Raw genomic sequence first — 26,460 nt, 5'->3', positions numbered from 1 at the left:
TCTATGGCAATGGCTTTGGTGATGGTGATAATAGTGCTTATCATTTACTAACTCCCTCAGTGGTCTATGAACTTTAGTAAGAATTTACATGCATTAGTTCCTTCAGGTCTCCTCATGAGATATGACTACTGTTTTATTCTTACTTGTTGGCTGAGAAAACTGGGGCTTAACAATTCAATTAATTCATTTAATGTTGCCCAGCTTGTAAGTAGTAGAGTCAGGATTTGAACAGATGTATTGGATTTCAGAGGCCGTAACTCACTAAGCGGAGCCATGGAAGATATTTGAAGAGGAAAATGATTGATTCAAGCTGTCCTTCTTAAGAATTCATATGACTGCTGAGGAATACAGTGATTAAAGGATTATGCTAGTGAACAGCTAATGAGGACCTAAATGAAGGTAATGGTAATGGGTATGAAAAGGGAAAGGAGGTGACAGATATCATAAAGATAACTAACTTGATTTAGGAGCAAGGAAGAGGGAAAAGTCAAATACAGCGTCAAATTTTAGAGTCTGTGTAATTGGAAGACTTGTGGTGCCAGGCAGTGAAATAAAGACCACCAGAGGAGGAACGTCCTTGTTGAGGAGCTGGGATGACTAGTTTAATTTTGTACAAGTTGAAGTTGAGGTGCCAATGAGATACAGGTGGGAGGGGTCCAGCAGGTGTTTGGAAATACAAAAGCTGAGCTTGGAAAAGGGGTCATTTAGATGTGGGATCATAGTCTACCAGTGGTAAAGAGGTCAAGAAGGACTGATAAAGGACTTCAAAAGCATAGTTTTATTAGGCTGGAGAAATCAGAAGCCAGATCACAGGATTTATGAAGTGAAGGGATAGTAAAAAAATGAAAAAGTAAGTGTAGGCTACTGTAAAAGGAGTTTCAAGTTAAGGGAAAAGAGAGAATAGTTGGTAGACTCAGAGGCTAACAAGAATCAAGCATGTCTTCTTTGTTTTCCTTAAGAATAGAATGACTGAAGAAAGATGATGACTGATGGAGTAAGATCTTGGAATTGGTGGGGCTGCATTAACTCAAGGGCACAGGTGATGGGTGAGTGGGGTGAGGGATGCCTGGTGCCTCCTTCAGATTCATCCAGATTCTTCCCACCCTGTAGATCACCACTTAAATGCCACCTCTCTGCTAAGCCTTTATCTCTCCCATCTTTTCCCCCATAGAGATTTAAATGTTCCTTATCCCATTCTCCCACTGCTCTTAGTACATACATGCACCATGGACCATCAGCAGGCTTCAAATCATCTGGAGGGCTAGTCAAAACACAGATTGCTGGGTCTTGCCCCCAAAGTTTGTGATTATGCAGGTCTGATGTGGTGCCTGGGAATTTGGTTCGCTAACAAGTTCTCAAGTGACGCTGATGCTGCTGGTCGAGGGACCACATTTTGTATACTGCTGAACTAAACTAAGGACCTTTGAGAGGTACAAATGAAGAATTGGGAGTTTGAGGATGGACTAGTGTGCCAGACCCGGAAACTAGAAAAACACTCTAAGAATCAGGCATGATTTAAGGGCAGGCAAAAAAGAATGGAATATTTTGCCTAGCTCCATGAAAGAAAAGTACTTTGAAGGAAGCATCAACATAATCCCTACTGAGCAAAGAGTTTTCTTAGGAGAGGTCTATCATAGGTATAGATTTTAAAAAGTAAAATTAAAAAATAAAAAAGTGAAAACCACATCAGTGACTATAATTTTATTTTAATCATGAAGAACTAAATATTATGTGAGGAAGAAGTGCACAATTGTTATTTGGGGGAAAATAAGTATGGAGCTAGCATACTGTGTTCCATTTAGAATGCTGTTTTGTTATTATTCATAACAACTGAGATCATTGGGCCTGGAGATATGCACCATTTCTAAGAGCTGGTTTTATAATTACCATTTTGATTGCTGCATCTAATTATTCCCTTAGGTTTACCTGTTCCTGATAGTTACTGTGCAAATCATAAGCAGATACACCAAAACTCCGAATTTGAGTGGATGTCAATTTGTTCTCTACGTCACTAAAGTGTTGGCTGTGGCTGGCAAATGTGCTAAGTTGCACAACCAAAGGTGCAAAATCCTTCCTGACATTTACAAACATCAGTCATTTCAAGTTTCTTTCATTCAGTCAAATATCCACTAAGCTAACTCATCAGTATCAATGACAATCAGCTTAGCATAAGCACAACCACACTGTGTAACACGGATATATCAGAAGCCTTATTCTGATCACACGGTCAGATGCCACTAGAAGGAAAGTGAAATTACTTAGATATATGAGTAAATAATGCATCATTTTGGTTCCAAGCCTACACAACTGCTAATTTCACCATGATAATTCTTCCATATAACTTAAATTAGGTTTTTGAGTTGAAATGCATAAACATCCCTGTTGTTATCAACATCAAATTGTTATCTGCGTTAGTCTTTTTGGATTATATGCTGTGAATCTTTATTTAAAAACCTGAAAGTCCACAGAAAAGGAATTTTTAGGCCTAATGGTATGCAAAAGTTATTCTGGACTAACAGAATATAAAGTTCTTATTTTAAGAACACATTCTCACTTGAAATAAAAGCAATATTAAAATAAAGATTTAGTTGCCCACTTAGAAAAGGAAAAAACAATCCCCTTAAGTCTAATACCAAAAATTCCAAACTGTTATTATAAATAAATATTTTGAGAGAATTGAATTGCTTTGTTGGGAAGGAGAGGTGGGTGTCAGGTGATCGATTTTCGTTTTTACCACGGCAGAGTGGTCATTTCTGAGTAGCTGGAAGATACTCAGAAAAATTACATGAAAAAAGTCCCTTGTCAGTCTTTTAGGATATATTTGGTTCAGTGTCGTCAGAAGGTAGCCTGCCCTCTCCCTGGAATCAAGTTGCAAACACTATCCTCAATAGTAATTAGAGCTAAGCGGCGATTACAGCACCTATGATTTGTTCAGACGCACTGCCTGTTGGCTGTTTCCTAGCACCACGTTTCACAGGAGCACCAGGTTGAAATGATGGAACTATTTCTCTCTCAGTGTAACACCTCGTCCGGTGTTCGAATGCAGCAGTGAATGTGGACTGTAGTCTTGAAAACGAAGGTAAGCATTGCTGGCTGATTAGCGTTTACACCTCAGGGAACTTTTTCATGAAGTATGTAACAAAAATGTAAAACAGTTCAAATCAATTTCAGAAAAGAGAAAAGTATCAGAATTAGAGCAAATAGAATTTGCTAATTTCATGACTCCCTTGTCCAATGTCATCTTGGTTTTCCTAACTTATTTTTATTTGAATTGTGATATTGAGTCACTTTGCTAAATATAATGAAGATGTGACTGATTTCCCACGTTTCCTTTATCTTTATGAACTACAATTCCTTTTTCTTTCGAAGTTTGTCTCAGAATAACTACTAGTTGGAAATTCATATTTAATCCAAGTATGTTAGAACCCTCACTCTCTTTCCTCTTCAGGAAGAATATTTAAGTCGATGATCGTACATGTTCAAGAATTCACATTCAGGCTGACAGAATAGTGGTTGGTAGCCTGTAATAAAATTGAGTGACGTGGTGGGTGATTTGCACTCTTGTCACATGATTTTCATGATAGACATATTTCAAATTTTTAACGTTCCATCTAGTTCAAGTCAAAATTCAATGGCTTCATGTTTATTTAGACCCTTGGGCATAGAAATCTCCCTGGAAACCAGGTAAGTTTAGCTCCTCAAGGGGGAGTATTGTTTGTTATGAGGATAGATACATTTTGTATGTATACAATAGATATTTGTGAAATTCTCATTTCTGTTTTAATGTTATCACTTTAATTCTCCCCACTTAAGATTCTTTTTTCTTTCAATTTTGCCATTTTTAAACGTTGAATAAATATTACTATTAGAAAAGAGCTTAGAAACTCTTGGCACTAGGAAGATGTTTTTATCTCATAGTCCCCAGTGGGATTTCAGGTGGTTTGGAAAATATTGAAAGAGTATCGACTTGTTTTATTCTACCTCATTGGTGCATTAGAGATGTAAACACTGAAGGTTCAGTAGACTCTTGCAAAAATGAATAAATTAAAGCCAAAGTGCATTAATTTTTCCAAGGTCCTAGAGACTCTGTGATGTGGGACCTCCTAGCAGATACTGTTGTTCAGTGTAGTTATCACAATTAGGCTAGTACCTGATTTTGGAAGACATGTTTTTTCTAGCCATGGGTCCATCGTTGGCTTCCTTTCATATATTTGCTTTGTCATGGAATTATTTATCCCTGAGCATCATTTACTTCATCAGAAAAATGTGGGATGATCGTAAGCCATGTAACAGTTTATAAGTCTACTTAATATATGTAAAAGCACCTTATACTCCCCAATAAAAAGTTGCAGTATTTGTATAACCCAGGACACTGATGATGAATGTCTACAAAAATATACCATTAAATTCTATGGTGGATTTAAGTTCTTGTCCCACTATGTCATGGGTCATGGGAGATATATCATGTGAGCACGCATAAAAACAATCCTCACTGATTGCCACTGACATGACTACTTGAGACGTAACCGGAGATATGGCCTTAATTTGTTTTATCTTGCCATAGGGATAAACTTGTCCTGACATTAGCAAAATCTTGCTATTAATCTTTTGATTTATAGAAGGAAGATTGAATACAAAATTAATACAATATAGCTGCAAAACAAGGCAAATGACTAATTTTATGAGTGCTTTCTAGTTCTCCAGCAATATTATAGTGTGAGAGAGAGACAGAGACTGCGAGATGAGAGAGAGAGGTAGACAGGCACATACACATACAGAGATAGAGACAGAGACAGAGAGATGCCAGAGACATGAGACAGATAAGAGAGTTGAGAAGCAGCAAAGACAACAGGTGAGAGGGAGGGAGACTAGGGAGACAGAGAAGGATAAAGGTGGGAAGTGAGGTTAGAGAAAAAAAGACAGACACAAGTCAATCAAAGTATGGAAAGAATGATTGTGCAATTTTGGAACTTTGAATTCTTTTTGCATTTTCTTTCACAGGAAACATACTTTGTCAAACTAAATACATTGAGCCCCAGGTCCGTTTTTATGAATTGTTTACTTTCCGTTCGTGTCCTTTAAAGCAAAGGGAGCTTGAAAGACTATTTGAAGTTCAGGAGACACCAAGAGTCAAAACCAATGTTCTTCTAAAAGAAAATATTTCCATTCCTTTGTTTCCTTATAAAGCAAATCATTGAAAAGGAAAATGATGAATGTTATGATTAAATTCTCTACTTTCCATGTGGCTTCTTGTTAAAAAACCATTATGTCTTTGACTTTTGGTGTTCATTGGGAGAGTGAGAAGGAGTTATTTGGGGAGCCAAAAAGAAATTCTACAGAAGAAAAACTGGTACAAAGTTAGTATAATAGTACAAGAATAAACACGATACACAGGGCAGTCATTTAAGATAAATCACTTCCAGTGGAGAGAATCCTCGGGCATTCACTGGAGGGCCTTATCTGATGCTGTTTTGCATATCACTAGTGCCCCAGAAGCTACCTGCATGACTAAAGCAAGTAGCGTCAATTTCTAGGATGTCAGGACAATGGCAGACTTCCAAGAAGCCAGGCCAGGGACTGGCCATTCTGTTCAGTATTGACTAAAGACCTTTTAAGAGTACAAGCATCCCCTGGGTCACAGGACACTCTGTGTTTCTCAGGATAAGGGTGATATCACATTGTCTCCCAGTTGCCCAGCCTCTTTGTTTGAGGGAGTTACATGCCCTGCTTAACTAAGTTCTTCCTGCTCATATAGTTTGCTCTGCTCTACTTCATTCTATACAGATTTCTGCCACACAGTCAAAAGATAAAAGGGAAGGAAATTATTTTAGGAGTGAAATGTCAGGAAATTGCAAATAAGGAATTGGTGCATTAGTCCACCCTGCAAAATTAAGCTCAACTCACCACTCGTCCTTCCCTCTCCAGATCCCCCTCACCCTTTTTCCCGTCCTAACCCCACTCTCTCCCCGTTACTCACATTCTCTGCTCACCCCATCCCTGGCATGGCCAGATTACTCAGCTCATACCAGGTTTCCACAGGGCTGGAATGGTGGCTTTCATGTTGCTCACACAGCAGCCCTGACTGCCAGTTGGGAGCCACCTCTACTGCTCCTGGGTGAAAACTGTTTCTTGGCTGATGGAGAACCAAGAGTGGCTTCTTCTATGGTGGTCACCATGATTATAATACTCCACTAGAATTTTTTCTGAGTACTCTATAATGTATTAAAATTGTGGGATATGTGTGCAAAAAGGAAAAAGGGTTACAGCACAGTTTTTACTGTTTCTATTTATTCCCAAGTTGTGCTTTTTAGAAGCCTATTACTTTTTTTTTTTTTTTTTAACCTGGACAGCAGCTTTTGAATAGCTTTGAAATGTTCGGTTAATATTTAAGCTAAGGAAATCTCTTTTCTTTACCAAGGTGGGAGTACAGAGCACTGGCAAAGCAAATATGAACTCTCTTTCTTTAAATTGAGCAAGCTTCTGGAGGAAAAATATCTTTTTAAAAAGACCATTAAGTAAACCACTATTCCTTTTTCTTTCTTTTTTTTCCTTTTGGTTCTTAAATGCAAATAACCTAAACACTGAATACAAGAGCTGAAATTTTCTGACACCAGGGGGCAAAACATTTTGTGTCCTGGAGCTAGAATTTATAGCAGCAGCTGGGTGCATTGACCTCCTGAGTTGCTGTATGTGGCCCCTTCAGCCTGGCCCTTTGTGTGAGCTGCAGAGGAGAGGCCTAAAGACATAGCCAGAGGCCTCAATGGCCCTGCTGCTTTGATCTGCTCCAACAGAAAGTCAGTTGCCATTGCTTGGAAAAATGTGTCTTTTCAGATAGTATTTTTATTGCAGTTCTGATAGTACTTCATTACAAAAACCACCAACAGAAATGTGAGTGCACCTCCTACTATGAGCCTATTTGAATTAGTTATATCGATCCAAACAGTACGGCTGAAAGCATAGTTTTAATAGGGTTTGTTCTCTTTTTTTCCCGTTGAGAATATTAAAAGAATTATTTAAAATGAAGTGTTGCAATCAATCTTCTGCATTCTTTAAAATGGAAAGAAATGTTGGCTCTTGGCCACACAGGCTTTTCTCTTTCATTTAATTTTTCTTCCATTATTCATATTAATAAAACTTTAAAATTAAAAAATCATTTAAAAATGAATACTTCTAAATTTCAGTCAAAATATAAAAAGAAAACAGACCAAATACTAACCTACTTAAATTTTTAAAGAAGATAACAACCACTGGGCCCAGCCCTGTGGCCGAGTTTTTAAAAGTTCTGTGCACTCCGCTTTGGCGGCCCAGGTTCACAGGTTCATATTCGGGGTGCAGACCCACTCTGCTCGCCAGCCATGCTGTGGCAGTGTCCTACCTACAAAATAGAGGAAGATTGGTGGTGGATGTTAGCTCAGGGTGAATCTTCCTCAGCAAAAAAAAAGAAGATAACAACCACAATATATGAGTCTTGCACATCTTTGATTGTACATACTTAAATATTCGAAACAGTGTCCCTGGGCAAGAAGCTCTGGGTTTGATCCCACCATCAGTCAGGTAGCATGCTGGATTAAGTTCTCCTAATCCCATTTTTCTCACATAAAATAAAGGGTAGATTCCTAAATTATGTTTACCTCTAAAATTTTATGAAATATAATTCCTCTAGAAATATTCAGTGGCTTGAGAAACATAGTTGTGCCCTTTCCTAGAAAAGTGTGTATTTTTAAGAAGGTTTCTAAAATAAGTCATAGTTCTAATGCTGCCCTTAGGTCCTACGTCCCTAGCATGCTGTAAGGGGAGAGCAAATAGTTCCTCCATTTGTAACAGAAAGAAGCTTCAGTCCTCATGAAAGCATCCTGATGCCACAGACAAGAGTCACTGGGCAAATGTAGCTCAGGACCAGACCCCAGGGTCTTTTTGCCAGAAAATTTCGTCAGGCTACTGTGACCTCCCAATCCATTCTCGACCTCAGATAATTTTAGTACAGCCCTGTCTGGAGATAATTTTGGCTTCTCTAAAGACTTAGTAATTTAGGAACTAAGCATATGACATTCCCTTTTGATAAGTCAGGTGTATTAAAAACTATTCCAAAAAAACTGACAAAGCATTTGTCAGAACCCTGTTTTCCCTTCTTTGAGTTTCCGTTTTCACATGGTCATGCTTAACACTATCAGATTACAAGATGAAAAACTGTAACAAAGCAAAAATGTTTTAAATTCAGATTAAAAGAAGACAGTTAGTCCTCAAAGCTTTTTTTTTTTTTTTGAGAACCAATAGTCTTCTCTACTTAAATTCTGAAATTCTCAGATTTTTCAATGCTGCTTTAAAAAACAGTTGCAGCTAATGAAGCATGTCATATGTTGAACCAAACTATATTTTGTACTATATAGTAAATAAATTGTACCTGTTTTTTTCAACATTTAAATATAAGAAACTCAGTGCATGGGCAAGATATTCAGATATAAATGAATCACCACTTTGCTGTATGGATTCTATTGCCACACATCTAAAAAGCATTGCATCTTAGTGCAAGATTCATCGTTTTCTGGCATATTACTACTAAACTCAAAGGACATTGTGGCTTAAAACCTACCGTGATGTGGCTTCACTGCTGTTTTCTGATGCAGCTCTTCATTATTGCTTATAAACTTCAGTGTGGTACTCAGAAGGATTTATTTTTAAATGTAACATTCTGCCAGGATGCTGCTGTTGGAGCTCTTTGGGGGGAACCCTAAGTGCCCCAAGGGAGATTCAGCACAGACCTGCCAACTGTTAAGATTTTATAGGCTCAGCGTTCCAGATACACGTTTTTCTCATTGGCATCACCAGATTCTATGTCAGTCTCTTCTACCCACTTCCAAAGTTCAGCAAGGAAGCATTAGCATTAAAGGAAGCTTGTATTTTCTCACAAATCATTTTGAGCAAAATCAAGCTGAGAGTGGGAAAAAAAACTCAAAAAACATCATATTCATCCTAAAAATACACAAACTTGACAGTATTTGAAGATGTCCTTCTTATGAGAACTTTGCCTATGTTCGTTAACATAGTTTACTAAAATTAATAGCATTGAACACATTACTTTTTAAAAATTTCTATTAAAATATAACATACAGAATAGTGCAAAGTGTACAGTTGAATGAATGTACACAAACGTAACATACCTGTGTAACTGACACTCAGATCAAGTAAAAGAACACTTCCAGCACCCTAGAAGCCTTTCTCATGCTCCCCTCCACTCACTCCACTCCACCCCATCCCACCCTTCCTACAAGGATAGCCACAATCCTAACTAACAGCACAGAGTAGTTTCGCCTAATTTTGTACTTTATATAAATGGTATTATACAGTATGTCGATATGCTCCTTTATTTTAGTTCTTTTTCTCGACATTATGTTTGCATGGTCTATTTGTTGTTACATGTAATTATGTATCATTTATTATTATTGCTATATTCCATTATGTGAATGTTTTATTGTATGAAGATACCAAAATTATTTATTCTTTCTATTGTTGATGGGTTAATTGGCTAATTTCCAATTTGGGGCTATTATAAATAGTATTGCAATGAACATTCTAGTGCATATCATTTGTATTAGGTATATATTTAGAAGTGGAATGAGTCATAGGGTATGTATATATTCAGTTTTAGTAGATATTGCTAAATAGTTTTTCAAAGTAGTTGTAACAATTTACACTTCAGATAAGAATTCTAGTTGCTCTATATCCTTGTCAACACTTGATAATCTTCATCTTTCTTCATTGTAGCCATTCTGGTGGGTGTGAAGTGATAGCCCATTGTAGTTTTAATTTGCATATCCCTAATGTCTAGTGAAGTCAAGCACTTCTTCATATGTTTACAGGCCATTTTAGTATCTACTTTTGTGAAGTGTTCATTAAAGGTTTTTGCCCAATTTTTCTATTGTGTTATCTTTTTCTTATTGATCTGTAGGGGTTGTGTATTCTAGATTCAAGTCATTTCTCTCTCTCTCTCTCTATATATATAATGAATATCATCTCCCACTCTATGGATGGCCTTTTCATTCCCTTGATAGTGTCTTATTCTTACATTCTTATTCTTAATAGAATATATTTATCAATTTTTTAATTTTATCATTAGCACTTTTGTTTCCTGTTTAAGAAATTTTTGCCAGCCTGGTGGCACAAGCGGTTAAGTGCGCACGCTCTGCTGCGGCAGCCCGGGGTTCGCCGGGTCGGATCCCGGGTGCGCACCGACGCACTGCTTCTCCGGCCATGCTGAGGCCGCATCCCACATACAGCAACTAGAAGGATGTGCAACTATGACATACAACTATCTACTGGGGCTTTGGGGGAAAAAATAAAGAAAAAAAAAAAGAAATTTTTGCATACTACAAGGTCACAAAGATGATCTGCTTTTCTCTTTATTGTTTTACCTTCTAACCCCAAAACACTACAAATACCTTGGGTGCGTAAAAAGTTTTGAATTTTGGGGCCTGGCCCGATGGCATAGCAGTTAAGTTCACGCACTCCACTTCGGAGGCCCAGGGTTTGCAGGTTCGGTTCCAGAGCGGGGAGACCACTTGTCAAGCTATGCTGTGGCAGAATCCCATATGAAGTAGAAGAAGATGGGCACAGATGTTAGCCCAGGGCCAATCTTCCTCAGCAAAAAGAGGAGGATTGGCAACAGAAGTTAGCTCAGGGCTAATCTTCCTCACACACACAAAAAAAGTTTTGAATTCTAATACATTCCATTTTCCTATGCTGTTTGCTTATGCAGTTCCCTCCACCATTCTCCCATACCCACCTCTCAAAATACTAACCATTGCTTAAGGCTTAAGAGATAGCTCATATGGAAATATTTATGAACCCAACTCTTAACCATGTGTAACCATATGTAACTCCTAAACATTTTGTTGATAATATATGGCCCCTGACATAGCCTGCCTATTATAAGCATTACTGGATTTAACTATCTATGCTCTCCTGCGATATGGCATAGTGTAAGAAGAGTCAAAATAGTTCATAACTACAGTAACTGAAGCTTCTTGAACACTTGCTCTGTGTCAGGCACAGGCTTGAGCACTTTGCATAGAAAAATTTCCATTAGTTCTCCAACCAGTCCTGTGATGTAGATACTCTTATTTTGCCCAATTTATAGAAAACAAAATAGAGATTTGAAGAAGTAAAATCACTTGTTCAAGGTTACACAACAAGAAAGTGGTGGACCCAGAATTTATCAGCTTTCTCCTGAATTGATGTTTTTAACTTGTGTAGAACATGTTGTCTGAAGGACATGCCATAGCATCATGGTGGTCCCAGAAGCTCTGTGAAGACAAAAAAGGTGATTCATGCTCAAGAAATTGAGGGTAGAAATTATATCTGCCTAGACATTCGCGGTGCCTGTTAGTATATTAAAAGCTCCACAATGTCTTACAGAAAAGAACCATTTTAAGCTTTATTGAAGCCAGCATTTTCTATATGTATTTGATGACAGAATCTTTTTCATGTAGCAACTTTACATGTAACCTATTTTATGGAATGGTAACACGGGCTTTAGAGTCAGATGAATAGGAGTTTGGACCCAGGCCCTACCACGTGCTAAGTTATCTTAATCTCTCTAAGCCTCATCTTTCTCATCTGTAAAGTGTGGATAATAATACAAACCTCATAGAGTTTTATTATAATTTAATAAAATGAGGGACACAAATCACTTAGCACAGTGCCTGGCATAGAGGTGCCATTCTCATTAAATGGTACTAGTAGTTGTTAATACTTTCTTATATTCTCTTAATAAGTAAACTAAATTCTGTCTGACTCAGTTTGTAATCCCTGTAGTTGTCGGCACTGTGCCTTATACAGTTGGAGCCCCATAAGTATTTATTGAATTAAATAATACTATTATTTGGGGAAGATTATTTGTAGATAAATACATTCTAGAAGCAGGTCTTATAGAGCATTAAAAAATCTTATATATTTTAGTTATTTTAGTATTAGATATTACACTAAGGTCAAATAAAAGTTTCAGCTAATTCCCAGCTGCAAAGGAGATCCAACATTTTAAATCTGTTAGTTTGATGCTAAAATGCTTCTATCTACAGCTGGAGAATGTGTCTTTGTAACTCAAGTGTTTTCAGGTGTGTAGTTTGGTGACCACAGCACAGTAGTAAAGAACAGAATTCAGGAGTCAAATTACCTGAGTTTGAATCCTGGCTCGTCCATGTACGAGCTATATGAAGTTTGACTTAACCTCTTTGTGCCTCAGTTTCTCATCTGTAAATGGGGCTAGTAATAGTACCTTGTTTATTAGGTTATTGTCAATATATATGTATATATAGTCATTTAATATGTATATAAAATGAGTATATATGTATATATATACAAATATGTATATATATTTATATGTCTGTGTAATGCGTACACACATATGTAATGTGCTTAGGGTAGTGCCTGGCACATAGTATGTGCTATAAAAATCTTATCTCTGTTATTATTATTACGTGACCTTTTCAAAAGCAAAGCCCTGTATCAGTCACAACCCCTATTCACATAGCCCCCTCTCATTGACCATGCTTGATGGTCTCTTGGTAAATTTGTTTTCCTCACATGGCAGACTGAGAAAAGAATGGAAATGATGAGAGAAAGGTGTCAACCTACAAGAACAAAAACCAGTTTAAGAGGCAAAGTGTTTATTTGGGATCCAAGAACCACAATTTGGGAAGCATAGATTCAGGTAGAAACCCAAATAGTGTTCCAATTACAAGAGAGGGGCTTAGGGTTTTTATGGGAAAAGGGAGGATGAGGTGAGTTCTATTAAAGAAGAGTTCATTGGTGCTAGATTTATACTTAATAGATTGGTTTGAGGTTCGATCATCTGGCAAAAGTCTAGACTTGTACTTCATTAATTGGTTAGCAATCAGGTCATCAGCAAAGTCCAATTTCATCAGTCCTTACAGATGGGATATTCTTGTCCTTACTGACTTCTTGGAGTGTAGGCAGTTTGGTCCAGTTTGGAAGACAAAGAAAACAAGACAGGGACCGGCCCGGTGGCGCAAGCGGTTAAGTGCGCACGCTTGGCTGCGGCAGCCCGGAGTTCGCCGGTTTGGATCCCAGCCGCGCCCCGATGCACCGCTTGGCAAACCATGCTGTGTGGCGGCGTCCCATATAAAGTGGAGGAAGATGGGCACAGATGTTAGCCCAGGGCCAATCTTCCTCAGCAAAAAAAAGAAGAAGATTGGCAGATGTTAGCACAGGGCTGATCTTCCTCACACACACACACAAAAAAAAGAAAACAAGACATGCAAGGCAATTCCTCTGGAATGGCAGCTCTGGCTCTATTTTAATATGGCTCCACTCATGTCATCTTTCACATTTTTCCCCTTTTGATCAAGATCTTTCTCTGAGAGCATCGCTGATCAGACACTGGGAAGCATTGCTGATCAGCTATCAAAGCATCATTGGTCCCTCATTGCCAGGAAGGTCATTCCTGGTATGTCATGTCCCACACAGGAGGGAAAGTGGTTTCCTTAGGAGCCTTTAGGCCACATTTGAGCAACAAGAGTGCCAGAGCAGAGGAAGGCTCTACTGTCAAGTTCTTTTGAGGGCAAGCATTTTCTGCAGTTCCTTGAAGTTTCATGTGAAGTTTCATAAGCCTTAGTAATCATTTCAAAGTGCTGTGTGACTATTACCAAGTGGTGTTTTTATAACATCAAGCGATGTAAAGGAGATAAAGTTTTACAACAACGAGAATTCCTATAATAACAAACAAAATGCTAAGCCCAAATTGGAGAATAGATCGGAACCAGGCAATGCATGACGGCAGCCAGCTAAAGAAATCAAAGAACCAGAGGGCATCAGTGGGCACTGCATTTAACCATTCAGCTTGTGCCCAAATTCTATCTAGTTCTGTCTCTACCTTGCCAGATGTGATTACCCAAGTAAAACAAGAGGTATTTATAACAGTTACAAATGTTACCTCTTAAATCTCTGGAAGTTTGATTGGTTAGTCAAAAAGTTCTAGACACTTAGCACAATGAATTAGGGGGGGAATGGAGGAGAGATTGGTAATTAAATGTACTAAAAGATTTTCTAGATTAATGTACATTATGAGGCTTCTGATGACAAACTTGACAGAAAGATTTCCCCCTTTTATAATAGACTGGGAGATGCAGATAAGAGTATTGTCTTCCCAAGAAAGAGAGGGAGAAAATGAGGTAAGAAGCAACAACAAGTAAATAGTATACAGGCCTGGTGCAGCCATCTTGGGAAAGCCGTCTGCCTCAGATGTCTGTTGCTTCTCTTCCTAGTCATTTTGATTTGGAAGCCTCCAGCATTTGTACTAGGCCAGATGTCAGGTGGAGCCTTCTTTAACTGTGAGATGTATCTCCAAGGTTAAATGCCTTCTAGTTCTGCAGCAGTGTCAGTGGTTAGGAACACTCGGTAAGGTCCTTTCCAATGGGAATCAAGGGCTGTCTTCTTCTGATGTCATTTCCAGAATACCCAGTCACCAGACTCTGGACTGTGACCAACAGAATCCTTTAAATTGGAATCCAGGGAAGCTTCTTTAACCTGTTGATGATAGGCTCAAGCATAAGACATTAGAGACTTACAGTAGCTGGTCATACTAGCATAAGACAACAAGGGATCAGCAGAAGATTGTATACCAACAGACACTGATCTGCCAGTGACCATCCCATGTGAAAGTCAGTTCATGTTTTCCAAAGAGGGCACTGCAAACAGTCAGCAAGATCAAAGGCAATGCCTTAGGCCAGGGGAGCCCAGTCCAAACCTCAAAGACAACAGGACTGGAATCCAGCATCTACCAAGTTGCAACATAATTTTTCCCTTCACAATTACCCTCATTTTTTTACCAAAGATAATCACAGTGAAACTAATTTGTTTATATTAAAAACTTGGGCTGATTATTTATGTAAGTGAAAATAAGAGTATTCACTGGGAGTTTCTGAATTCTGGAGAGATCAGGTAGGGAGAAAAAGTAAATATCTCATCTTTGTTCATAAAGGTATATCTTACCAGATTGTTGATAGCTTAAGAGAAAAGACTTCTTTAAATCTGGAAAAGTAAAACATTAGAGCATACTCCTTGATTCATGTAGTCTCATGTATTATTAATTGTTGATCTCGATCTTTTGTTAGCAGTTTTATGAAGCCATCAGTTTCTGCATTAGAGTTCTGTAATTTCTTACCTAGCTCAGTTTTATGATCTGAAAGTTTATCACGAAACTGATTTCTAGAGTGAGTGTCAGAGGCCTTGCCATGAATCTCTCTGAAGATGAAACATATCTGCAAAAGCATCAGAGTAAAACAATAACTGTCTGTAAATGGCAAAAGACTTAAAATGGCATGGTTAAAGATCTGATTACAATGCAATTGACAAAGAAATTTATTTATTTCTATAATACACATTTTAAGGTAATGACTAGAATTATACCAGGACATATCAGATTTTTTAAGAATTTTATATAATTTTTAGAACACATATTAATAACGTATATGCATGCAAGGATATGCATAAGTAAGGCTTACCATCACTTATTTGACAATGCTTTCCATGCAGTTTAACATGCAAATAAACCTTATCAGTTTAATATTTCCCTTTTTATAAGGGAGATTAAATTCTTTGAGAAGTCCCAGGGGCCCAGTAAAACTTCTCAAAGTTACTTTCAGGTCAAAAGAAAGACTTTATTTAGGATTTGGATTTTGGGAAGTTTGTCAAAAATGTCAAAAAGTTTGGACACTTGACTAAATTGGATCACAGATCACTGTGAAACAACGCTTAGTTATCCATTTAACCATGGCGACAATTAAAGATTTTCAGTCAAATACAGAAATTTATATAGTTGTAAGAAAAACTTTATCTCTTGTGATTAAAGACTTTTTGAAAGCAATACAGAAAATTTATTTTGATAAAACATAAAATCCCTGCCTTTTTTCATAGACTACTCAAAGGTAAAGAAAAAAATCTTCCATAATCTCTTTATCAAGAGCACACCAAAAGCCCAAGAAAACTATTCTTTTAAGACAGAGAGTAAACCAAGTTCTAATTTTGCACTAGCTTACTTTTGACATTAAAACTCATTTAGAGAAATGGAAAGATATTACATGCTCATAGATTGGAAGAATTACATAGTTAAAATGTCCATACTGCCTAAAGCAATCTACAGATTCAATGCAATCCCTATCAAAGTCAAAACAACATTTTTCACAGAAATAAAATAAAGAGTCCTAAAATTTATATGGAACAACAAAAGACTCCAAATAGCCAAAGGAATCCTGAGAAAAAAGAATCCCTGATTTCAAAATATACTACAAAATATAATAATCAAAACAGTATGGTACTGGAACAAAAACAGATACACAAATCAATGGGACAGAATTGAGAGCCCAGAAATAAACCCATACATCTATGGACAGCTAATTTTTGACAGGGGAGCCAAGAACATACAATGGAGAAAGGAAAGTCTCTTCAATAAATGGTGTTGAGAAAACTGGACAGCCACATGCAAAAGAATGAAAGTAGACTGTTATCTTACACCATACAGAAAAATTAACTCAAAATGGATTAGAGACTCAAACATAAGACCTGAAACCATAAAACTTCTAGAAGAAAACATAGGTAGTCTTAACAGTATCTTTTTTAATACCATGTCTCACCAGGCAAGAGAAACAAAAGAAAAAATAAACAAATGGGACTACATCAAACTAAAAAGCTTCTGCACAGCAAAGGAAACCATCAACAAAACAAAAGACAGCCTAACAATTGAGAGAATATATTTGCAAATCATACATCTGATAAGGGATAAATATCCAAAATATATAAAGAACTCATACATCTCAACAACAAAAAATCAAACAACCCAATTAAAAAATGGGCAAAGGATCTGAACAGACATTTCTCCAAAGAAGATATACAGATGGCCAACAGGCACATGAAAAGATGTTCAACATCACTAATTATTAGGGAAATGCAAATCAAAATTACAATGAGATATCACCATATGCCCATCAGAATGGCTATAATTAACAAGACAAGAAATAACAAGTGCTGGAGAGGATGTGAGGAAAAGGGAACCCTCAGACAATGCTGGTGGGAATGTAAACTGGTGCAACCACTGTGGAAAACAGTATGGAGATTTCTCAAAAAATTAAGAATAGAACTGCCATATGATCCAGCTATTCCACTTCTGGATATTTATCCCAAGAACACAAAAACATGAATGTGAAAAGGTATTTGCACCTCTATGTTCAGTGCAGCATTATCCGCAATAGCCAACACTTGAAAACAACCTAAGTGCCTATCAGTGGATGAGTGGATAAAGAAGATGTGTACATACAAACACACACACACACAAACACACATAATGGAATACTACTCAACCATAAAAAAGATGAAATCTTGCCATTTGTGACAAAGTGGATAGACCTTAAGGGTATTATGCTAAGTAAAATAAGTCAGATGGAGAAGGTCAGTGTATTATTTCACTCATAAGTGGAAGATACAAACAATGACAACAACAAACAAACACATAGACACAGAGACTATGTTGGTGGTTACCAGAGGGAAAGTGGGGGAGGGAGGAGGGTGAAAGTGGCAATAGGGGACTTGTGTACAGTGATAGATGGCAATTAGTCTTTGGGTGCTGAACGTGATATAACCTACACAGAAATCAAAATACAATGATGTACACCTGAAATTTATATAATGTAATAAACCAATATTACCACAATTAAAAAAGAAAAAGAAAAACTCATTTATTTAATTCAATTCATTTCAATCTTAGCCAACTTGACCAAGCACAAAACTCTTTTCTCAGGGTTCCTCTTCCACAAACTTTCTATAACTTTCTTTTTTACATTCAGAATTTGTCCCATGGCTTCCCTCCTTCCTAGTACTTTAGGATACTTTCTTAACAAAACAAACAAACAAAAATATCTCCATTCTTTATACCTTCTTTACTGAAAACATGCATCTTACTTTCCTTGTATGTAGAGATGTTTCCTTTAAACTTTTAGTAGCTTTAACCTCATATATTAATTAGAATTCTTAACCCTTAGAAGCCTTAATTTTTACTGAAAACTAAGAAGTAAGCAATTATGAATTGTCTTTTACTTTAGCATTCTGTGCATTGGCAGACTTATAAACACTTTCTAGAAATGTGCTTTCTCATAGAATATTTTTCAGCGTGGAACAAACATGTTTATTAATAAACCCAGATATTTTAACTTTCTGTAATAAGAAACCAAAAGTAGATAAACCTATGTTTAGTAATTAATGTCTAATACTTTATCTTATTTGGAAATGATCTAGATACTTAATGACTTTCCATCATTTAACTTAACTTAGCAAAAGTCTAAGGTTTCAAATTACCAAAAGGTTTTCAAGTTATTTTTAACTACATATACCATAACAAGTAATTATTGTTAAAAAGTTCACCTAAAAACCTTTTAATCTTTCATCTAATTAGTTTTACTTGTTCCCAATAATTATATTTAGATTACCTACAAAAACTTCATAAGTCATTAGACAAAGTCAGCCATCAGCTTTTTTTGCTGCCAAATTTTGTAACAGAGATAATATAAATTTGTTTGGCTTTTAGTAAACCTAGGTAGAACAAAAGTTTTATATTTAATGCTTATAACTCTAAAGACAACAAACTTAAATTAGCTTTAATACCAAATGTTCTCATAAATCATGTGGTCCTGAAATTCACTTGAGTTAATTTCTATTATATTTAGAAATAATTTATAGAAGTGCTTATTTTAAGACAATTAAATAGAGCTCTTTTAGAAATTATACCATTCAGAGGTAGAAAAATATCACATATATAGCATACATATATATAGACACACATACATAGAGACCGCATAGCTATTGTTTTAAAATTACTGCCATGAATCAGGTACAGTAATACAAAGCTCACTAGTTATGAAAGAATAATTGAATCCAATTTTTTTTCTGGCAGATGAAATAAATTAAGGTTAACTGCTTAGATGGGTGAAGGTTTTTGTCTACTAATATTTGTGGAGAAGACATTTAAGATGCTAGATTTTGGGCAAAGCTTCTTCTATAGCCATTTTTTTCTTTTTTCCTTTTTTCCTCCTTCAGTCTTAGGAATTGGTGATGGTCTGAATTACGATTCGAGGTGAGGTTACAAGCTATAGGGGAGGTTTTGGGAATTGGTGAAAGAGAATGGGTGAAATCTGAACTGCCTCTAGAGCTGCATTTCCAGTTTTGCAAAGATTTGTAAGATAAGGACAGTTGCTATCAGTTCCTCAGAAATTGGGTTGTAACTATCATATTTGATCCACCTGTCCAACTACATATCCCCAATTTGCTTCTTTCCCTGTGGGTACATGGTTTTATTTTAATTTAGGGAAGAAGGCCTATAAAAAATTCCTATCAGGCTCTGAATATCAGCTTCCAATTTGGCCAAATTTCTAATCACAAGGTATTAAATCCTTTCAAATATCTTGTCAAGTTTCAGCTGGGACAAACAATAAATATTCCTGGCAGTATTAAACAACTCCATTAATTTTTAATTTTTGTTTCTCCTTGATTGTTTAAGGGAATAATGCAGCAGTTTACCAGAAATCTCTCAGAATCTTGTTAACTCTGGGATGGGCTCGTACAGAGCCCTCCTTCAAAGGTAGATATGGGGGTGTCTGTAAAGCCATTAACTTAACAGAAGTTTGTATAACAGACTTTTCTGTGTAGTCTTTTCTTTTAGGTACTTTTTATATCCTGATTTTTTATTAGCTTTTTGCAACGAAACTTTCAATAATGTTATTTTGGAATTTTGAAGCCTTTACTTTTAAGTGCACTTCTTAAGTGATCTTATCTAATTGGAACATTCCTTCTAATGGCCAATGTAATTCCCCTGAGGCTGGTGGCAGTTTGGTAGGACCTAGCTACAAATGGAGTTCAACTCACATTTCTGTCCAGCCATATTTGACTGCAAATGGGGTGCAACCCACATTTCTGTCCAACCATATTTTAGGGCCCCCAACCTGATGGTTACCAAGCCAAGCTCTCAGGACACAAAACAAGCTTAGTAAGATTTTGCTGTTCTTTGTAAATATTTACAGCTTCTGAGACCATAGTTTTAAGCAGGTGTGCTGGAAGGTGGTGTGCTTGACTCTTTAGAAATTAAAGATTGCATTTAATTTCTCTGGTCCACGGTTCTCAAATCTAGGGCACAAAAAGACAAGTTTTGGAAGCTCAAAGGAGCCCCAAAGTGGCCACTGTAATTTTAAATTATCTTTAGTATTATTGGTCCACTGGGACAAAAATTTACAAGAGGAACGACTATAGTTCTTAAATATAAAACCAGCTGGAGTTCCCAAGGGAGGAACTTCTTGAGAAACTTTAGAAAATGAAAGTCTGCTAGTAAAGAAAAGCACGCAAACAAAAATGGCAATAGGAAAATCTCTTAATTTGGTTATAGCTCTCATGGGCCAAGGAAAACTGCTGAGGGAATACCCCCCGACCAAGGCAATGACCGTCATGTGGGCACAAAGACATTAATCTCCTGGGCACTGGCCCACCCATCCCAAAAACAAAGCACTGACCTCAACCAAAGAGAGGGAGGTCTGAGCCCGAGAGGTCCCATGATTGGAGGAGTCGGCTGTCCGTGGAAGTGGCTGAGCACAGAGGGGGGCTCCTGTTGGTACTGAACCCGTTTCCAGGGGACACCCGTCTGGGAAGGTGAGATCACTTCAGGTTCTGCTTTCTGACACCATATATCATCCTACAAAAACAGAAACCAGTTTAAGAGACAAAGCGTTTATTGGGGATCAAAGAGTTGCAATTCAGGGAGTACAGATTCAACTAGAAACCCAAATAGTGTCCTGATTACAGGAGAGGGACTTAGGGTTTTTATGGGAAAAAGGGAGGATGAGGTGAGTTGTGTTAAAGAACAGTTCATTCATGCCAGATAAGGTAAGACTAGGTTTGTACTTCATAGATTGGCCTGAAGTTCAATGATCCGGCAAAAGGCTAGATTTGTACTTCATTAATTGGTTAGCAATCAGGTCATCAGCAAAGTCCAATTTCATCAGTCCTTACAGACAGGATATTCTTGTTCTTACTGGTTTCTTGGAATTTTGGCAGTTTGGCCCAGTTTGGAAGATAAAACAAGATGTGCAAGGCAATTCCTCTGGAATGGCAGCTCTGGCTCTATTTTAATATGGCTCCACTCATGTCATCTTTCACAGGGGGAAGGAGAGGCTGGTAAGGGGTGGAGATGATTGTCCAGAAAGAGGGAAAGTTAGTCAGTATAAGGGGCAACAAAGCTGGGAAAGCAATAAAAAGAGAAAACTGAGTTTGGAAAATCTGAAATGCCAGTCATTTAAATTTCTTTAAAGAAATCTTTGGGAGTTCTATAATTGGTATTATCTTCATCTAATAGATTTTTATAACATGTTAAGTTTTTTATTTCAGTATTCACTAAAGCAGACATACATAATAATGGCATAAGAAGAAACTACTTCCTCAGGATATAGAATATATATAGATTTCATCTCATTCTGTAAATGCTTCTCCATGCAGATTTTCTGTGACTTGGGCATACTCTCCTTTTAAAGAATGAGATGTTTTGTTTGTTTGTGTCATGGTACATAAAGAAGAGCCACTAGAAAGCCTCAAAGCTATAACCTAAATAGACTATCAAGATTATGTTTCTAAAGGTTAAAGACTAAGGCGATAATTTCAAGTGTCACCTGGTCCTCAAATGAGGTTTTATTGTGATGGATTATGACATAATCCATTGCCATAATAAGGCATCTATTATGTTACAGAGGCAGTTGGCTGAAATAATAGTTTTCTTTATGATCATAGTGTTGAGTTGTCTTTCACGTTTTATGGGTTTCATAGCTCTAGATGAATACAGCTTGGATTTTACCATCAAAATGAAATTTATGGGAAAGGGTTAATTGCTTTCTTATGGGAGACTATATGGACATGTGGAATTTCCAGGGTAAGGATGGTGACTGTTAGATCTTTGGGGGCATGCGTGCTTGTATGTGTGTATTTAATTTTAGTACAGGGAGTTTGATAAATATATATACATCTAGTCATATAAAAAGCCTTATTATCAAATAAGGTGGAGCCCTGTTATGGCTTGATTCATTATGATATATACAAGATTATATCCCATGCTTTGAAACTGAACTACATATAGGAGGTATCTTACATAATATTGCCAAATAGTTCGTACAAAAGACAAAGGTTGGTCCTGTCTCGTGAGAACAGCAATGTAAAACATACATTATACCACCCTTTGTGTTGAAATACCTGTTCATTATATTTTCAACCTTTTTTTTTTTCTCAACAAGTTCTTGAGTTTTAGAGAAATTAAGCATTTTCTTGCAGGGTGCAATGCATTTTGGCCAAATTTCTGCTTGTATCTGCCACTGACTTGGGCATCTCTAGGTGAGGAGAAATGCTTCCCAGCAGCAGCAAAATCTGAAATAAGGTGACAGAGTGATCAAAGCAAGAACTAACCTGTGCAAAAAATACACTTTATCCCCATTCATTTCCCATTTGCAAAAACTTCCTTTGAAGCAATCAGTCTTGGTGAAGCAATATTAAAAAGCAGGTTTTAAAAGTGAAAACAGCAAGGTTGAGGTGAGGGAATTGATGAAAGCCTAGTTTATATTTATTCAGAAGATCTACCAGTACTTTAAAACAATCTGTGTTTAACATGGCAAATTGTCTGTCATTAAAATGCTAATGAAATGGTAAACAGCTGCTAAGTTTTTATGCTAATGAACGGTGGCAGCTAAGTAGTTCTCCAGCCTTGTCTTTATTAGCATAGAGATTTGATTGGGTAAGGGGGATCATTGTGCATTCTGACCTTTGTTGATGGAGCAATCTGTTTGTTAAGTTCCATGTTGCATTCTATTTGATTTGAGTTTGTTAGTACAAAGTGACTCTCCCCAGGCCCTCTGGGGCCATGTATTACACATTGTTATCAGAACCACCATTGTGGGCTTAGAGAAAGAATTTTGCTTCCCTTTGGGAGCCCCACGATGGCAAAATAGTTGGACATTTGTTCATCAGGCAGCTTTAAGTCGAATAGTTCTGTTTACTTCTGATACTTTAGATTTTTAACAATAACAATAATTGTAAAGTGTAAAAGGCTATATATTCTAATATAATATCTGAAGCTAAAATTTTAAAGCAAAGCTTTTAAAATAAATATTTTAATAAGTGCCTCTGCAGCATTTGACGTATTGATATAATACATCATCTTGATCTACAATCTCTGAAGTTAGCAATGAACGTAACGTTATCTAATTAGAAGAATAATGTGTAATTAAATACAGGGTGGTTATGTGAATGCCGGGCTGAGATCAGAGTATTTACTTTGGCAGCAGAAAAAAAATTACTGTTTGATCTATAGTTTTGACTGATTCTCTTTTTGCTGAGTCCTAATGTATGTGTATTCTCTAACGGATGGAGCTGACCTAAAGACTTGCCATTACAGATAAATGCTTCAGATGCCTTTCTCTTTTTTTCTGTTTTTAGGATCAATGTAAATGAGGTATGACAGTCCATTAAACACTACTGCCAATAATATTCTGGAATGATTTGAAATATGATGTAAAGTTTATTAAGGAAATTCATTACCAAAAAAATATCATTGAAATAGCAATTTTAATTATTCTGGGACACTGTGTAAGAACATCTGTGGAAAATTTAATAGTTGGAGCATTTTCCCATACTGTTCATTTCTCCTTGAAGTCAGAAGGGGATTTTAGGCATATAATTATGTGTGGTCCTATATTGGCATGCCAGGAAAAATTAGAACCTCATACATTGCCAGTGGTAATGTAAAATAGAAAACAGTCTGAAAGTTCTCAAAAGGTTAAACCATGCGATTGTCAAATGAACCAACAATCCCCAATTCCACTCTTAGAGATATACCTAAGAGAATTGAAAACATAAATCCACCAAAACTCATAAACAAATGTTCATAGCAGCATTATTCATGATAGCCAAAACGTAGAAACAACCCAAATGCCCAGCAACTGATGAGTGAATAAGCAAAAAGTGGTACATCTACAATGGAATATTATTCAGCTTTAAAAAGGAATAAAATTCTGATACATGCTACAACATGGATGAACTTTGAAAACATTATGCCAGGTGAAAGAAGCCAGTCACAAAAGACCTCATAGTGTAGGATTTCATTTACGTGAAATATCCAGAATAGACAAATCTATAGAGACAGAAAGTAAATTAGTGGTTGCCAGGAGCTGAGGGTGTTGGGAGGAAAAGGGGAGTGATTGCTAATGGTTTGGAGTTTCTTTTAAGGGTAGTGAAAACGTTCTAAAGTTGATTGTGGTGATTGTTGGACAAGCCTGTGACTATGCTAAAAACCATTGAATTGTATGCTTTAACTGGGTGAATTGTCTGGTATGTGAGTTATATCTCAATAAAGCTGTTATATTTAAAAAAAGAAAAAAAAGGCACACCAGAGCCTGCCTTCCAGAGAGCCACCTGCACCAGCAGGTACTTATCTGCAGTATGTGGAGGCTACAGAAGAATGCTTGTTCCTGCAGAGGAATGCTTTAGTCGCCTACACATGGGTTAAACCAGATCTCTAAAGAGATGACAGCTAATATAATTATTAAAAAGGAGAGTTGCTAAAATAATACAAGTCTCATTAGAAATAAAAGTTGAAGAGAAAAATTTGAGTTTCTGTCCCAACTGCTCCCTGTCCCCCAATACCTTGGCCCAACCCAGGCTGTAATCACCCCTTTTGATTCTCTAACTATCCAATGTCTAGACTACCTATTTCCCTCAAAGTAAGGGCAACTTTCAGTTTGTTTTTTTAGAGAATAAATTGTTTGAGTCATAACTTTCTTGGGAGCAGACAGTAACTATGAGAGTTCAAGGTTTCTGCCCCACCTTGTAAAAACCCCCATAATTATCTCTGATTTGTGTAAAACACGCCTACTAGCCATTCAATAACTGAATAGTAAGGAGCCTCTGGCTTTAAGAGGCTCCTCCTCTCCTCTCGCCTATGTTTTTGGCTAGTCAGAGGCAATGTTTGGACAACAGGATGATCTCATTCTGCCCCACCTGCCAGCAGGATCTGTGTACTATGTATCCGGGCCGAGTCTGAGCAGCCCTTGGCCCTTGCCATACATAGGAAAGCATTCTGCACCACTGTCTTGGACAATAAGCAAGGAGACCCTTTGCAACTGTATTTTCTCCTCCTGTGCCATTTGTTTACTTCCCCTGTAACTCTCTTGCTTGCAGATTGCAGCTCAGCAGTCTTGTTTTTACACTGTAAGCTGGGAGGGAGATGGATGTGAGCGAGAGATTGAATTCATTTTTGTTTTGTTCTTGGCAGGCAGTACATGCCACACCACTACCCTTCCTGCTCTTGTGCGCACACCTACCCTGATGATGCAGCCTTCACTGGACATCAAACCATTTATGTCTTTTCCAGTGGACAGTAGTTCTGCTGTTGGGCTCTTTCCAAATTTTAACACAGTGAGTAAATGCATTTTTATTTTATGTGTGTCCTCCTCAATCTCTTTCTTTCATTGCAGTTGTGACTAGGCAATCGATGTAGCCTGTTTCCAAAGTGTGTAATTTTACACTGAATATTGGTTACACTTCTTAGCTGTATTATGGAAGATTTTGCTTCACCCGTGGGAGTTAGTCCAAACAACGACCAACATGTTTATTTTACAAATATTTCCACAGGTGACTTTTCACCTGTTGCTTTGTACAATATTGATAGACTTTTCAGTGGCTTGAGAACCCATATCATTTCTGGGATGCTGCTCACATGCTCAAGAACATAATTTAGAGATATCAAGCCACATTGATTTTTCCCTACTACTAGAAAGAAAACAAGTGTACACTTTATCTTCCTGGGTATATTTTTATTTGGGAGATATTTTGGATAAAGACTCTTAACACAAACAGAATTTTTATTTGGAGGCTATTGGGGTTTATGTGAATCTGACTCTATCAGTAAAAAAAGAAAAAACTCATTTTAAATCTACATATGAGTTGTCTTCATGATACTTTGATATTCCCTTTAAAACATACGGTAAATATTAGTGAGTTACCTATAATTACCAACGTTCTTCATTCAAGTCAGCTGACCTTCTCTTATCTGAATGAAAGATATTTTTTAGGTGTGCCAAGTGGAGCATGACATCTTTCAACAATAGAATTCAGCGTAAAATCAGTCCATAGCCAAATTGTAAGCTTATAGAAAGAGAAAAGGGTAAATAGTTTAGGTGATTGCATAAATTATCTGTTCAGTCAATAAATACAGTCAGGTGGGGCATGCTGCTCTACATGAATGATACAGTGTTATAGAAGCTGCCTTAATCAAGAAAAAGAGTTGCATTATCAACACCGTCAGACAGCGAGCATCTGAAGTACTGCCAAATGTTTCCTTTTGCAAACTTATCTTCTGTATGAAATGAAAACAGCAAG

General features: G+C 37.0%; 1 protein-coding gene across 2 annotated transcripts in view; it reads left to right on the top strand.

The window, feature by feature from the left end:
- The first annotated feature begins 2,954 nt into the window (after positions 1-2,954).
- Positions 2,955-26,460, top strand: part of ZNF385B (zinc finger protein 385B) — a 105,951-nt gene continuing 82,445 nt past the window's right edge. For both annotated transcript variants that reach the window (XM_058549350.1, XM_058549349.1), the window contains exons 1-2: positions 2,955-3,079; positions 25,355-25,497. In XM_058549350.1, coding sequence (XP_058405333.1) covers positions 25,408-25,497 — 90 coding nt within the window. In that variant the 5' untranslated portion in view covers positions 2,955-3,079; positions 25,355-25,407. The remainder of the gene's footprint in view (positions 3,080-25,354; positions 25,498-26,460) is intronic.

This window comes from Diceros bicornis, chromosome 10 (genome assembly GCF_020826845.1).
Source record: "Diceros bicornis minor isolate mBicDic1 chromosome 10, mDicBic1.mat.cur, whole genome shotgun sequence".
Lineage (NCBI taxonomy): Eukaryota > Metazoa > Chordata > Mammalia > Perissodactyla > Rhinocerotidae > Diceros > Diceros bicornis.
Note: the sequence above shows the minus strand (reverse complement) of the source record. Positions and strands in the feature narration are given on the sequence as shown.